The sequence below is a fragment of the Suncus etruscus genome, chromosome 1 (genome assembly GCF_024139225.1).
Source record: "Suncus etruscus isolate mSunEtr1 chromosome 1, mSunEtr1.pri.cur, whole genome shotgun sequence".
Lineage (NCBI taxonomy): Eukaryota > Metazoa > Chordata > Mammalia > Eulipotyphla > Soricidae > Suncus > Suncus etruscus.
The window spans coordinates 12,930,325-12,944,168 of NC_064848.1; the positions used below are offsets into that span (position 1 = coordinate 12,930,325).

Consider the following 13,844-nt stretch of genomic DNA (forward strand, 5'->3'; position numbering starts at 1 on the left):
GAGATAGTACAGGATACAAGGCTTGCTTGCCTTGCACATGGCAGACCTGGGTTCCATTCCCAGCACCATATACGGGCCGCCCAAACACTGCCAGGATTGATCCCTGAGCATAGAGTCCTGCCTAAGAATTTCCCCATGGAACTGAAGTCTGACCCAGAGATGCCTAAATATGAAGAATCACATTTCTTTTTTTTTTTTTTGGGGGGGGGGAGCCACATCCGGTAACGCTCAGGGGTTACTCCTGGCTATGCGCTCAGAAGTTGCTCCTGGCTTGGGGGACCATATGGGACACCGGGGGATCGAACCGCAGTCCGTCCAAGGCTAGCGCAGGCAAGGCAGGCACCTTACCTTTAGCGCCACCGCCCGGCCCCGAAGAATCACATTTCAAGTGTACCCCCATCCTCCCAGAAAGACAGCCAAAAAGAAATATTTTGTTATACCCATTCTAGGACTAGTAAGGAAAACATACACACATGCCTAAAAATAGCCATGTGAATCAGTGGCACAACACAGACCTAGTACAGATGAGGGCCATCCTCCAGAAAATAAGTGGGGGACAGGGGCTAGGAAGTCAGAGATAGAAGACCCTCAAACCATGTTAAGGCCACCACAGTCATGTCAGACACTTGGAAGGAAGTTGGAGGGAAAAATAGCAAGGAAGAAAGGGGGAGAGGGAGGGATGTTTTAAAGGGCTCAGGGCAAACCATTAGAGGTGATGTTGTAAACTGCTATCAAGGGGCTGGGCATACAGAAGGGATACAATTCCCTCTTGTAACATTTTTAGGGGTCACTTTCAACTTGAGAGGGAAGAGAGCCACTTGGACTGAATCACTGGCCTTCTAGACCTGAAACTTGGCAAAGGTTCACTATGGCTTCCAGGCCCAGCTGTGAGGACAAAGCTCTAGGAAGCCTCCACCATCTTTCCCTGCCATGACCGGACTGTGGTTCTCTGAGTGTCTGATGGAGTTGCAGGCTGCCAGGGATAGGCAAAGACTCACTGTAAGATGAGACTACTGACACCCATGTAAGGAGCCTTCACACATTCACCTGCGCATCACGTGACTTGAACTCAAGTCTCCTACACTTCCTGTGTTTACATTTCTCCCCAGGAAACTAAATTAGGGCTTCTTAGAAAAGGAATAAAATTAGCTCTTAGACAAGGAATGAGGCTAAATTTCATTCCTTGTCTAAAAAGCTTGTTCCACAGAGCCAGGAAGAGGCCCAAAGGGCTGGCACATGTGTTTTTCATTTTTGTTCCATCACTAACATCATATGGTCCCCCCAGCACTGCTGGGAGAGATTGATAGGCATCTCCAGGTGTGGTCAACAAACACACTTACCACAGGCATTAGGATTCTGAACTGGCCAGTTCCATCTCCAGATGGATCATTTCCTTCATGAAAATGAAGCATCCCAGTCCCAGTGAGCCTCAAACAAACTCTTCTAAAGTGAACCATTATGCCTAAAATATAGGTGCTCTAGACTCAGAACTGAACTTGTACAGTTTTAGGAGACAAAAGTCCCTATGAGACTGAACTTAAATCTCTGAGTTGGGCCCAGGACAGTTAGAGTAAAAGTGAAGACAGATTAGAATCCCTGGGTTCCAATCTCAGTGCATCTTCTTACAGATTATGTGATCTGAGGTTCTCTAGCCTTGTAGCCTTCATCCATCAACTGTGATGTCTGGGGCCAGTAGCAGCTCAAGGAAGAGTAATTTTGATATTGATGGCATTGGCTGGTGATGGCAGTAATGAGGGGATGGGTTGGAAGAATTAGCTACTGCTGTGGTTAGATGGTGATGATAAAAGGCAGTAGAGGTGGTGGTGGTGGTGGTGATGGTAGTGACAGAGATGATGATGATGATTACAATGTAGATATGGTGGATGACAATGGTGGAAATATTGGCAATGGTAAAAGAGATAGGAGGGGGCTGGAGAGATAGAACAGCGGTAGGGCATATGCCTTGCATGCAGCTGATCCAGGATAGATGGTGGTTCGAATCCTGGCATCCTATGGTCTCCCGTGCCTACCAGAAGCGATTTCTTTTCTTTTCTTTCTTTTCTTTTCTTTTGTTTTTTTTTGTTTGTTTGTTTTTTGTTTTTTGGGCCACACCCAGTAACACTCAGGGGTTACTCCTGGCTATACGCTCAGAAATCGCTCCTGGCTTGGGGGACCATATGGGACACCAGGGGATCGAACCGTTGTCCATCCTAGGCTAGCTCAGGCAAGGCAAGCACCTTACCTCTAGCGCCACCACACCGGCCCCTCCAGGAGCGATTTCTGAGTGAAGAGCCAGGAGTAACCCCTGAGTGCCCTCAGGTGTGACCCAAAAGCAAAAAGAAGAGAGAGAGAGAGAGATAGGAGAGGTGGTAATGATCAAATTATTGGTCAAGATTCTTATTAAGAGGGCCTGAGTTACAGTACAGTAGGTGTGGCACTTACCTTGCACACAGCCAACTCAAGTCCAATCCCTGCCCCCCAACCCCTGCCAGGAGTGATTCTTGAACACAGAGCCAGCAGTAAGCTTGGATGTACCTCCCCCCCCCCCCAAAAAAAAAAGGATTGTTATTAAGCAAAGTCAAGAATTTCCCCCTCTCTCACTGAGTACCAGCATCATGGAAGAGTGTCCCAATTTGATAGCACATGTAGATGTGTCTGTATTGAGAGGTTTTTTAATAGGAGGGCTAACTGGTTCCACAGGTAGGAACTAAGGGCTTGCTCTCGGGAATAGCTACGGTGCTTCCCACAAGAACCCCAGAAATAAATATGTAGAGACAGGATCTTGCAGTCCTGATTAACCACATCTTTTCCTCCACATCAGAGCTCCATATCCCTAAAGAACTCAAGCCTAACTTCTCCCAGAGGGTTCATTTGTTAGCACACATTATAACTGATTTCTCTCTAGTTGGTATTTGACTTTACCTGCTTCCATGCCCTCTCCAGCATTTCAGAAGATTGGGACCACTGACACCTGCCAAATGCCAAATGCCCAAGACAACACTTAGCACCCCTCAGATGCTCTCTCACAGTCTATTTACAGAGCGAACTCAGGCCCAATAAGAGGAACCATAGATTCCTTTGTTCTGGTAACAGGATTGGTGCCCTAGCTTGTTACCTGGTTTCTGTTCAAACAAACAGAGAGGGGTGGGGTGCAGTCCTGAGCACCCAGAATGTAGACCTCAGAGGATCCCCAGATGGAGACTGTGGGCAGGTAGGGGTAGTGCTTAGTTGGGGAATTTATCTGCTATGGCTGTGAACTCTGGACGTCCTGGGTCCTGGGTCCCTGCCTCCCTGCTGAATCAGAGCCTGAGGGCTGAAGAGAAGATTCTTGATTTGGAGTTCAAGATTTTAAGCGTGGGGTTCAATGAGGAAGGTAGCTATGCCTTGCATCTGTCAGCTGAGAACCCCCTGCAGGATGGCTCTGGAGCTGGGGTGCTGCTGCGGGTGAATGATGGGGATCCCTGTCTTGCCTACTCTGCTGTCACAGAAGTTATCAAGCAGCAGGATCCTGGCCAGAGTCTTCCTCTCACCAGGAACAAGTTTGTCTTTACTTTGCCCAAAGGTAGGAAGGAAGGGTGGGAGGGGATGAAGGAGGTTGGGGTGCTAGGACCTGGTCAGAGTCTTCAGAAAGCTCTGGGAACCCCAGAAGGAAAGGCAAGCCCAAATAATGATCTTGGACAACTTGGGTCCTCCATGAGCTTGTCCCTTTCCACATGACGTAGGATGTTGATCAGTGTCTGGCCAGGAGAAAGTGAAAGGACATGTGAGAATAAATGAGCACTCACAGAGCAGCTCTGGGGCCAGTCTTGGTAGTTGGGGGCCACATAGAGTAATATATGACTGCATCCTTGCACACTATTGGACTATTGTATGGACACTGGAAGTTTCCAGATCAGGTGTTGGAGAGATAAGAATCCAAAGAAATGGGGCCCGGAGAGATAGCACAGCGGCGTTTGCCTTGCAAGCAGCCGATCCAGGACCAAAGGTGGTTGGTTTGAATCCCGGTGTCCCATATGGTCCCCCGTGCCTGCCAGGAGCTATTTCTGAGCAGACAGTCAGGAGTAACCCCTGAGCACCACCGGGTGTGGCCCAAAAACCAAAAAATAAATAAATAAATAAAATAAAAATAAAAATAAAAAAAGAATCCAAAGAAATGGCCAAAGTGATAGTCCAGTAGTAGGGCATTTGCCTTGCACATGGCTGACCCAAGATGGACCTTGGTTTGATCCCCAGCTTCTCATGAGTTCCCCAGGCAGGAACGATTTCTGAGTGCATAGCCAGGAGTAACCCTTGAGCGTAACCAGGTGTGACCCCAAAACAAAACAAAACAAAACAAAACAATCCAAAGAGAGAATAGTTAAGTGACTTGCAAATAGCAGATTGTAAAATAATTCCCCATGGGTTGTGAGATCACCCCAGGCACCCAGACTGGTCTGAAGAAGCAGGGTAGCAGTGAAAGATCAATAAACCAAGCCAGTCAAAAGAGTCAAGGAATCAGTGGCTTCACATGGTATCTCTGAGCATGCCAAGCCAAAAACCCTCTTTCTTTCTTTCTTTCTTTCTTTCTTTCTTTCTTTCTTTCTTTCTTTCTTTCTTTCTTTCTTTCTTTCTTTCTTTCTTTCTTTCTTTCTTTCTTTCCTTTCTTTCTTTCTTTCTTCTTTTCTTCTTTCTTTCTTTCTTTCTTTCTTTCTTTCTTTCTCTCTCTCTCTCTCTTTCTTTCTTTTTTTTCTTTCTTTCTCTTTCTTTTTCTTTCTTTCTTTCTTCTTTCTTTCTTTTTCTTTCTTTCTTTCTTCTTTCTTTCTTTCTTTCTTTCTTTCTTTCTTTCTTTCTTTCTTTCTTCTTTCTTTCTTTCTTTCTTTCTTCTTTCTTTCTTTCTTTCTTTCTTTCTTTCTTTCTTTCTTTCTTTCTTTCTTCTTTCTTTCTTTCTTTCTTTCTTTCTTTCTTTCTTTCTTTCTTTCTTCTCTTCTTTCTTTTCTTTTCTTTCTTTTCTTTCTTTCTTTCTTTCTTTTCTTTCTCTTATCTTTCTTTCTTCTTTCTTTCTTCTTCTTTCTTTCTTTCTTTCTTTCTTTCTTTCTTTCTTTCTTTCTTTCTTTCTTTCTTCTTTCTTTCTTTCTTTCTTTCTTCTTCTCTTTCTTTCTTTCTTTCTTTTTTAAAGCTCAAGTGGGTTCTTTATTCTGGCCGGCCAGGGTCCAGTGCCCTTCCATAAGCGAACAGAAGAAAAGGACCATGTGGCTTTCTTTGTGCATCCTTATATACCATAAGAAGGGGAGGGGGAGAGGGGGTAGGGATGACTTCCTTATAAGGTCATAACATTCACTGAGACATTTTAAGGTAATATGAGTTCCTTATAAGGGCATGACATCCGCTGAGGTAATACGAGTTCCTTATAAGGGCAAAAAGGGTTAGATACAACCTGGCCTTTAAGTTCCATGAGCTACAGCAGTGGGGACTGGTGTAACTAGTGTTGACTTCCCTTTTCAATGCCCCCTTCTTGTAGTAAGGCTTCTAATCCTAGAAGTCATTGTGATAGGGGGCCTCCATCTTCACATTTAAAATTAACTGTTGCGAGAGCCTGTTATACCTGTCTATTGATATTGCTAGCCTTGCTCCCCCAGTGGTCAGGCCCACAGCCCCCCTTATCTATAGTCTGGGTAAGAGGGTGTCATTCTTGCTAGTTGCTGTGCAGTTATGGTCACTGCTGTAGGAAGACCAGGACTATCTGCCTTCTGTTCTGGTCCTATGAGCTGACTTAGCTGGATCTTCAGGGCTTTCTTCTTATTCAGGCTGTGAATTTCACCACGAAGATAAGGAGGTTTCTGCTTTCTTTTTTTTTCAATCCTGAAACTTAAAGGGCTGTTGGGGTAGAGAGAACAATAGAGCCCTAAACTTCAGTTGCTTTTCCTGCACTGGGTCAGACAGAGATGAAGAAATTTTTTGTTTGTTTTTGGGTTTCTTGGGGCCACACCTGGTGGTGCTCAGGGGTTACTCTTGGCTGTCTGCTCAGAAATAGCTCCTGGCAGGCATGGGGACCATATTGGACACTGGGATTCGAACCAATCACCTTTGGTCCTGGATAGGCTGCTTGCAAGGCAAACGCCGCTGTGCTATCTCTCCGGGCCCAACTTTTTTACTCTTAATATTACCAAGGGAAGCATAATTTTTGCTCCTTTCCTTATACTACCCATCTTTGTGAAATGTTAGGGTTGGTTTATTTTTGCTACCTGCTCCAACCTCTGGGATCGATAGGCATAATGTTATTTTTAATTGTCAACTTGGCTTATGAATTTCTGTGGCCTTTCTTTTCCCCATATTTCCCTGGTAGCTTTTTCTGATGACTATTCTGCTTCATATTTTTCCTAGAGATTTCATCACCCTAGAAGTCATTAAAGGGAACGTAGTCGAAGATCAAATTTCTGTAGCTACTTCAGGCTGGCAAGGGACTGTAGTTTCAATCTCTAGATAGGGTGAAATCTCGTATTTTCCTAAATGAGCAGTTAACTGGTTTACTTCTGCAGTCTTAACACCTGAAAAGGATCAGATTAAATAGGTAGGGGAATATTACTTAACCCAATAGGCCCTGGAGCAGTAAATGGAACAACTTGAATGGCACAGCTGTCCTTACTGTCTGTAATGATAGCACAAATTAAACACCAGTAATTAAAGCATCATAGTATTATTAATAAACACAGCTTTGAGTTACTTTAGTCAGACTAATGCTTGCATTTGCAATTTATGATCTGGTCTAGTACAACTAGTAAGAACATTTTCACATAAGTTACTTCAAAGAAGTGGGTTTTAAGTTAGGCCCACTAGAATTTTAATTAGCTGGGCCCAGAGAGATAGCACAGCGGCGTTTGCCTTGCAAGCAGCTGATCCAGGACCAAAGGTGGTTGGTTCGAATCCCGGTGTCCCATATGGTCCCCCGTGCTTGCCAGGAGCTGTTTCTGAGCAGATAGCCAGGAGTAACCCCTGAGCACCGCCGGGTGTGGCCCAAAAATTAAAAAAAAAAAAAAGAATTTTAATTAGCTACAAAAATAGTTTTTCTCTTTACCTTCACCTTGGTTTTTTTTTTTTTTGGTTTTTTTTTTTTTTTTTTTTTGTTTTTTGGGCCACACCCGGTAATGCTCAGGGGTTACTCCTGGCTATGCGCTCAGAAGTTGCTCCTGGCTTGGGGGACATGTGGGACGCCGGGGGATCGAACCACGGTCCGTCCAAGGCTAGCGCAGGCAAGGCAGGCACCTTACCTCTAGCGCCACCGCCCGGCCCCTTACCTTCACCTTGTACCTTGCCAGATATTTGAATAACTTTTGGCTTTTTCCTTTTGCACAGTATACAGCATTGTTGGAAAAAATCTCCATCTAGGGCACCCCCACTACTTACAGAGCTTTTCTGAGGATAGGTTGTAGACACAGCAGGTTTATCATGTCACAGTTACTCAGGTTTGGCTGATGAGTTGGTCAGTTCAGCGTGATGATCTTGAATGGCTGTGGGCATCTCACCCTCTTGCAGGAACTTCCAGAGGTGGCCTGTCTGTTCCACTTCTCTTCAGATTTGGAAGAGACTGACCTTGAATCCTCTTCTCTTGAGACTGAGGGTGGAGGGTGAGAGCAGGGTCCACAGGCTGTGGCCAGTTAGTGCTGCTTCAGAATCTTCTAGGAAATCTCCAATTTCCTTACTCAGGTCATTCATCTCGGTATCTTTCCGGTCTTTACAGCCAAATGCTTAAGGGTGCATGCTTGTCACAGCACCTCAACTCCAATTATTCCTTTGAAAGAGGCTTTTGGGGTCCCCTCACTAATTTTAGGATTTCCTGTCTGCATGGGGATCACTCCTCATGCAAAGAGGAAAGCCATCTGCTTGTATCTTGTGCAAAGCAACATGATGCCATGTCATAAAATGGTACTGAAAGGTTCTAGAAAAAGAGAAAAAGCAAACATTACTTAACCATATAGAAAATAGAAGTTTACTTAGTCTTCTGGCCTCGGTTTATAAGCAGAAGGCACCAGCAATTTACGTTACACAAATTAATTATGAATACCAGGAAGAATGCTCACTACTTCTGGCAGATATAGACGTTTAAAGAATTTATAATTAACAATCACCAATTTTCAAAAATTTTTAAACTGAACCTTAATGATTCTTTTAAATTCTTGACTATTTTCCTTAAAAATAGCTTCAATTTTTTAGATGTTCATAAGATTTTTTATTACCCCATTTTTCACTCAATAGCATGAAAATACTATAACATGCTTAAAAACATTTACACTTCTTTTATGTTAACCTAAAGGCATATCAATAATAATCATTTAGTTTGATTATACAGATTTTTCCTAGTACACATTTTTAATTCCTTTTGCACATCCTTAAACTTTTTACATTCAGCCACTTTCCTTTCTGCATGTGAGGCAAACACCCTACCTTCATGCTATTTTTTCGGCCCCTTCTCTTTCTAACTTTTTTACTCATCCTCTGGGGCAGTCTTGCTGCCAACGACCACCACATGTACCAAACTTAGAGCAAGCCTTTTTTAAGGATTAGCTCATGTTAACAGCCTAGAACCCAGCACTTGGGCCCTAGGAACAGAAGCTTTAAATTGTATACTGCCAATTTGGAACCACTTTGCTGAACTTTCTTGCACCTAGTGGGACCAAATTATTTTTATTATTATTAAATTATTAAAGATATTTAACACAGTTATGTTGATTTCTTTCTTTTAGATATTTACAACCTAGTACCATCAAAATTTTCACATTAAAGCTACCTTAAAACCCACCATCAAGTTTGGTGAGATAAATTCAACATGGAATTGAGATACTGCAACAATAACATGCATTCACAGAATTAACAATATTGTTTAAAAAGGCCAACCACAATAATTTGCAACATTTTTCACCCAATTGTTCATTTTAAGAAACTTCTAAATCAGAAATTTAAATCCTCAAAATTTTTTTCTTTCTTTCTGACTTCCAAACCATTAACTAAATTCTTCTTTGATATGTAAAAGACCCACTGGAATTACTTTGTCTACACCCACATTTCCCAGCCAGGTGAATCTGGGAGGATAATAGCTGTTGCCCTGGGGGCTGGATGAATTCCTTTTTTCAGATAAACTCCAGGCTGGGAGTTAAAAAAAAAAAAAAAGCACTTTTTTTTTCTTCCAGCCAAAAAGCGGCCAGTTAGCTTCGTTTCTTTCTGGCCTTAATACATGGCAGGAAGCCTGGGAGATTGCAAAGTCCAGAAATTCTCCAGGGAAAATTTATCCCCGATGGCCATTGAGAAATCTGGAGTTACGACCTCCATCACCCTCTGCCATGTCCCTAGAATAACAAAGCTGGTGTAACACACGATTTTTTGGCCTAAGGAGAGGTAGCATTTTTTTCTTAGAGTTTCCCTCCATGTTTAAATCAGACAAAGAAAACACGGAATACAGAACCACAGACAACATGCTTGAGTCCTTACTTCTGACCAGTGGTCCAAAGTAAAAAAACAAAGGGGTGGTTTGCTGCTGACCCATAATGGGAGAAATAAAAAATTAAAGGAATAGATGAGGGAAAGATGGAAGGAAACAAAGGAAGTGAAGAAAGAAGAGTTCAAGGAAATAAAGCCAACACACACTTACACACTTACACAAAATGAAAAACAAAAATCTCAAAACAAAGATTTCCAATTAAAAGAAATAGGGTTGGGCCCGGAGAGATAGCACAGCGGCGTTTGCCTTGCAAGCAGTTGATCCAGGACCAAAGGTGGTTGGTTCGAATCCCGGTGTCCCATGGCAGCCCAGGAACCTCTTCCCGCTGTGGCAAAATCGAATTCCTGGGGCGCCTCCAGGGTCGTGACCTATAGTTTTTGAACCCGTCAGTTCACTACCACCTGGAATCCATGTCGAGTGGGGACTCTCAAGCCCTCAGTCAAACTACCATTCCCCTATTTCCATTTCCAACACACATCAAATCACAACCAACAACACAAGATACATTGCTATTTCCAACCCACATCAAATCACGACCAACAACACAAAACACACTGCTTAGAATCCACCGAGCTCCGGACAGATCAAGGACTCCTGGCTGGCTCGCCAAAAATGTAAGGCTCAGTAGTCCAGATGCTGTTCTGACACAGAGAAATGAAGAGACAGTCATTCAGGCAAAAGCTCAAGTGGGTTCTTTATTCTGGCCGGCCAGGGTCTAGTGCCCATCCATAACCGAACAGAGGCAAAGGACCCAAAAACCCTCTTAATTCATTATTAATTCATTCCGAGTTCATCAGGAGAGGGGAGGTTGAGAGAGACAAAGTACTTATCCAGGTGGGTTTTTACATATCAAAGAAGAAGGTGGGGGAATGCTTTTGTTTTGGATTAATAGCTGGGTGTCATCTTGCAGCAAATCTAGGAGAGATTGTGAGGGTTTTAGAGAAACTTTTTTGTTTGGTTTTTTTGTTTTGTTTTGTTTTTGTTTGTTTTGGGGTCACACCAGGCAGCGCCTTGGGATTACTCCTGGCTATATGCTCAGAATTCGCTCCTTGCAAGGCCAGCGCAAATGGCACTAAAGGTAAGGTGTCTGCCTTGCCAGCGCTAACCTAGGACGAACCTCAGTTTGATCCCCCGGCATCCCATATGCTCCCCCAAGCCAGGAGCGACTTCTGAGCACAAAACCAGGAGTAACCCCTGAGCATCACCGGATGTGGCCCAAAAACCAATAAAGAAAGAAAGAAGGAAGGAAGGAAGGAAGGAAGGAAGGAAGGAAGGAAGGAAGGAAGGAAGGAAGGAAGGAAGGAAGGAAGGAAGGAAGGAAGGAAGGAAGGAAGGAAGGAAGGAAGGAAGGAAGGAAGGAAGGAAGGAAGGAAGGAAGGAAGGAAGGAAGAAAGAAAGAAAGAAAGAAAGAAAGAAAGAAAGAAAGAAAGAAAGAAAGAAAGAAAGAAAGAAAGAAAGAAAGAAAGAAAGAAAGAAAGAAAGAAAGAAAGAAAGAAAGAAAGAAAGAAAGAAAGAAATCGCTCCTGGCAGGCTTGGGGACCATATGGGATGCCGGGATTCAAACCACCATCCTTCTGCATGCAAGGCGAATGCTCTGCCTCCATACTATCTCTCCAGCCCCTAGAGAGGCTTCTTGAAGGAGTGGGGGGAATGTGACAGATTGGGGAAACCAAGTCCCAGGCCATCAGGTGGCCACCTGCCCTTAAGGGGGCGAAGATCAAAACTCATTTGCTGTTAAGAACCCTCCACTTATCAGTAAAGGGGGTTAGCGGACAGTGGCAGGTCCTGGGAAGAGATCTTGGGAAACATCAGTCAAGATTGATTTCAAAGCCAGTCTTCAAAAACTGGCTGCTTTTCTTGAGGCTCCTGCTTATCGTTCCTGGGGTGTGATGTGCCAGTAGGGAAACCCCAAACCCACTCTTTGGGTGGTTTCTCTCAACACCTCATCTCCAGGTTTCTGCAAGAATGATGGGCAGCATGACGCTCAGCTGCGGGTAGAAGCGCTGAGGCTTGACTCAACAAGACCTGAGGCACGGCGTGTGGGTGAGGCCATTTTTCCCATCTACCCACGCCCGGACCAGCCTCCCCTCAACCCACATGCAAGCTGGCACGAGGACCTGTACAACTACCAAGGCAGTCTGGCCTTACTGCGGGCCAGCGAGGACCCCACGGCTCGCCACTGTGGTAGCCTGACCTACAGCGTGGCCTTCCATGAGCACCGGGCTCCTCTGCCACCCCACAGCTCTCCCAGGACTGGAGGGCCAGAACTGAGCTTACCTGGCCAGGAGGCCCCATCACCCGCACTACAGGTGGGTAGACCCTGGAGGAGGGAGAGCAGGGTGCCCCATCACTGCTCCTCCAGTTAGCAGAACCGGACATCTCTGTGTGCATGACTCCTTTCTGTTTCTCACTGGACATCACAAGAAGTCCACTGGTTCTAGGTCTCACATTTTATTCTGGAGAATAGGAACGCAAAAGGGGGCAGAGAGGCCCAGAGAAAACAGAAAATAGAGCGATGGCCACATAGAGTAGGGACATCCTGGTTCCCATGAGTCCCCAAATTAATTCTCTTTTATCCTTGTCAGGTTCTGAAAGAAGGCTGGCGAGGTGACTGTCCAGAAGATTCCCTGTGTCCACCTTCTGGTCCAGCCAGCTACCATCAAGGCAAGGAGAGGCTCAGCCCTGAAGGGGAATCCTGGCAGCCACAGGCCCAGGTGAGAAGTCTAATTCTCAGTTGCACTGTGGGACCCCCAAAGATGTTTGATTCCATGGAATGTCTGTTTCCTGGGACCTTATTGGAATCCAAAAGGCAGGTCAGTCTGGGCAGAGATGCTACCTGGCCCCACCTAGTCAAGCACCATGCAGGCTCCCAGAAGCCCCTGGGAAGGGAGTGCAGATCAGATTCGGGAGCCTCTTGGAAGGCCTGTTGGAAAGCCCCTGGAGATGATCAGATTCATTGATTCACTCACTCATATGCAGCTCCTGATTCACTCACTCACTTACTCACCACCTTCTTATTGACACACTGGCCCTGCCAGCCCCCCAGATCAAGCACTTAAGACTGCGGAATGATATATTTGAGCTTTGGGGAAGGTGTTCCAGGGGCTTCTAGAAGCCAAGGGGTTGGCCAGCAAAAGGAGGAGAAGCTAGGGTACAAAGGAACTGCATATAGTCGGGACGTTGTGCTCTGTGTGGGCTGACCGGGGCTGCAGGAGAATTAAGATGGAGAGATGGGCAGTCAGAGGGCCAATGAGTAGGGGAATGTAGGAAGAACTGGGAGGCTGTAGCAAACAGCAGAGGCAGGCATCTAACTCAGAAAGGGATGGGGGCCACTGGAGGGGTGTTTTCTAGAAACTTGAATGTAGATGAATATGATCCAGAGCAAGTTTCAAAGTGGGAGGACAGGCCCTGGCCCCAGGATTCCATTGTCTTACTCAGGTCTCAGCCCCACTTTGGGCCCATGAATGAACATATCTACCTCTACCCCTTTGGTGTGCCCTCTCAATGAACCTTGGTGAGCTTGTGAATTGGATGGGTGCCTGGTGACACTCTCCACATAGACTACAAGCCCGGGATCTGGTCCCATAGCACGCTGTTTGGCACAGAACTAATCTGGCCAGAGACTCAGAGTAAAACCATCCCTAGCTCCCTGAGCCTACTTGCAGGGCCCCAACGTCTGTACTTTGCAGGTCATGACTCTGGGAAGCTGTGAGGGAGGGCAAGCCAGCTGCAGGGACAGCCTGGAGAAGGCTTGCTGTCCTCAGCAGCTCTAATTTCAGTTATTTAATGCCATCATCCCCTGCCATCCCCCCTCTTAAAGTGTCAGATGTCTGCTTCGAGCAAGACAAGAAAATGGCTTTCAGGGGAGAGGAAAATCGCTTACCTCGTGGGGGGTGAGCAATCACAAGCCTGACAGCAGGATGGGGTGGGGGTGGGGGAACCCACAGCTTTGGTGAGGGGCCCATTGGGGAAGAGGGCTCCCTCTGCTGCTCAGGATGAGAGGCAGAGAGGCCACTATTGGTGATGATTGCTGGAGCCACACCCAGTCCTCTGGGTCTATAGCTAACTCCCTGGGAAAGTGAACACAGGGACTCCAGGAACCAGGTTCCTTCCCTTCTTGTAAATGCAGTCCAGGAGAGCAGGGCTAAACCCAGTTTTATTTTGGGGGGGTTGGTTTTTGGGTCACACCTGGCAGCGCTCAGGGGTTACTCCTGACTCTATGCTCAGAAATTGCTCCTGGCAGGCTTGGGTGACCATATGGGATGCTAGGATTCGAACCAACGTCCTTCTGCATGCAAGGCAAACACCCTACCTCCATGCTATCTCTCCAGTCCCTGAACCCAGCTTTTTGTCCTAAAGCAGGGGTCTCAAACTC

The 13,844-nt window shown here is 45.6% G+C and overlaps 1 protein-coding gene across 1 annotated transcript in view; it reads left to right on the forward strand.

The window, feature by feature from the left end:
- The first annotated feature begins 3,246 nt into the window (after window positions 1-3,246).
- The window catches only part of CCDC33 (coiled-coil domain containing 33), a 107,453-nt gene continuing 96,855 nt past the window's right edge, over window positions 3,247-13,844 (forward strand). The window contains 3 exon segments of the mRNA XM_049768781.1: window positions 3,247-3,562; window positions 11,423-11,778; window positions 12,055-12,183. Coding sequence (XP_049624738.1) covers window positions 3,247-3,562; window positions 11,423-11,778; window positions 12,055-12,183 — 801 coding nt within the window.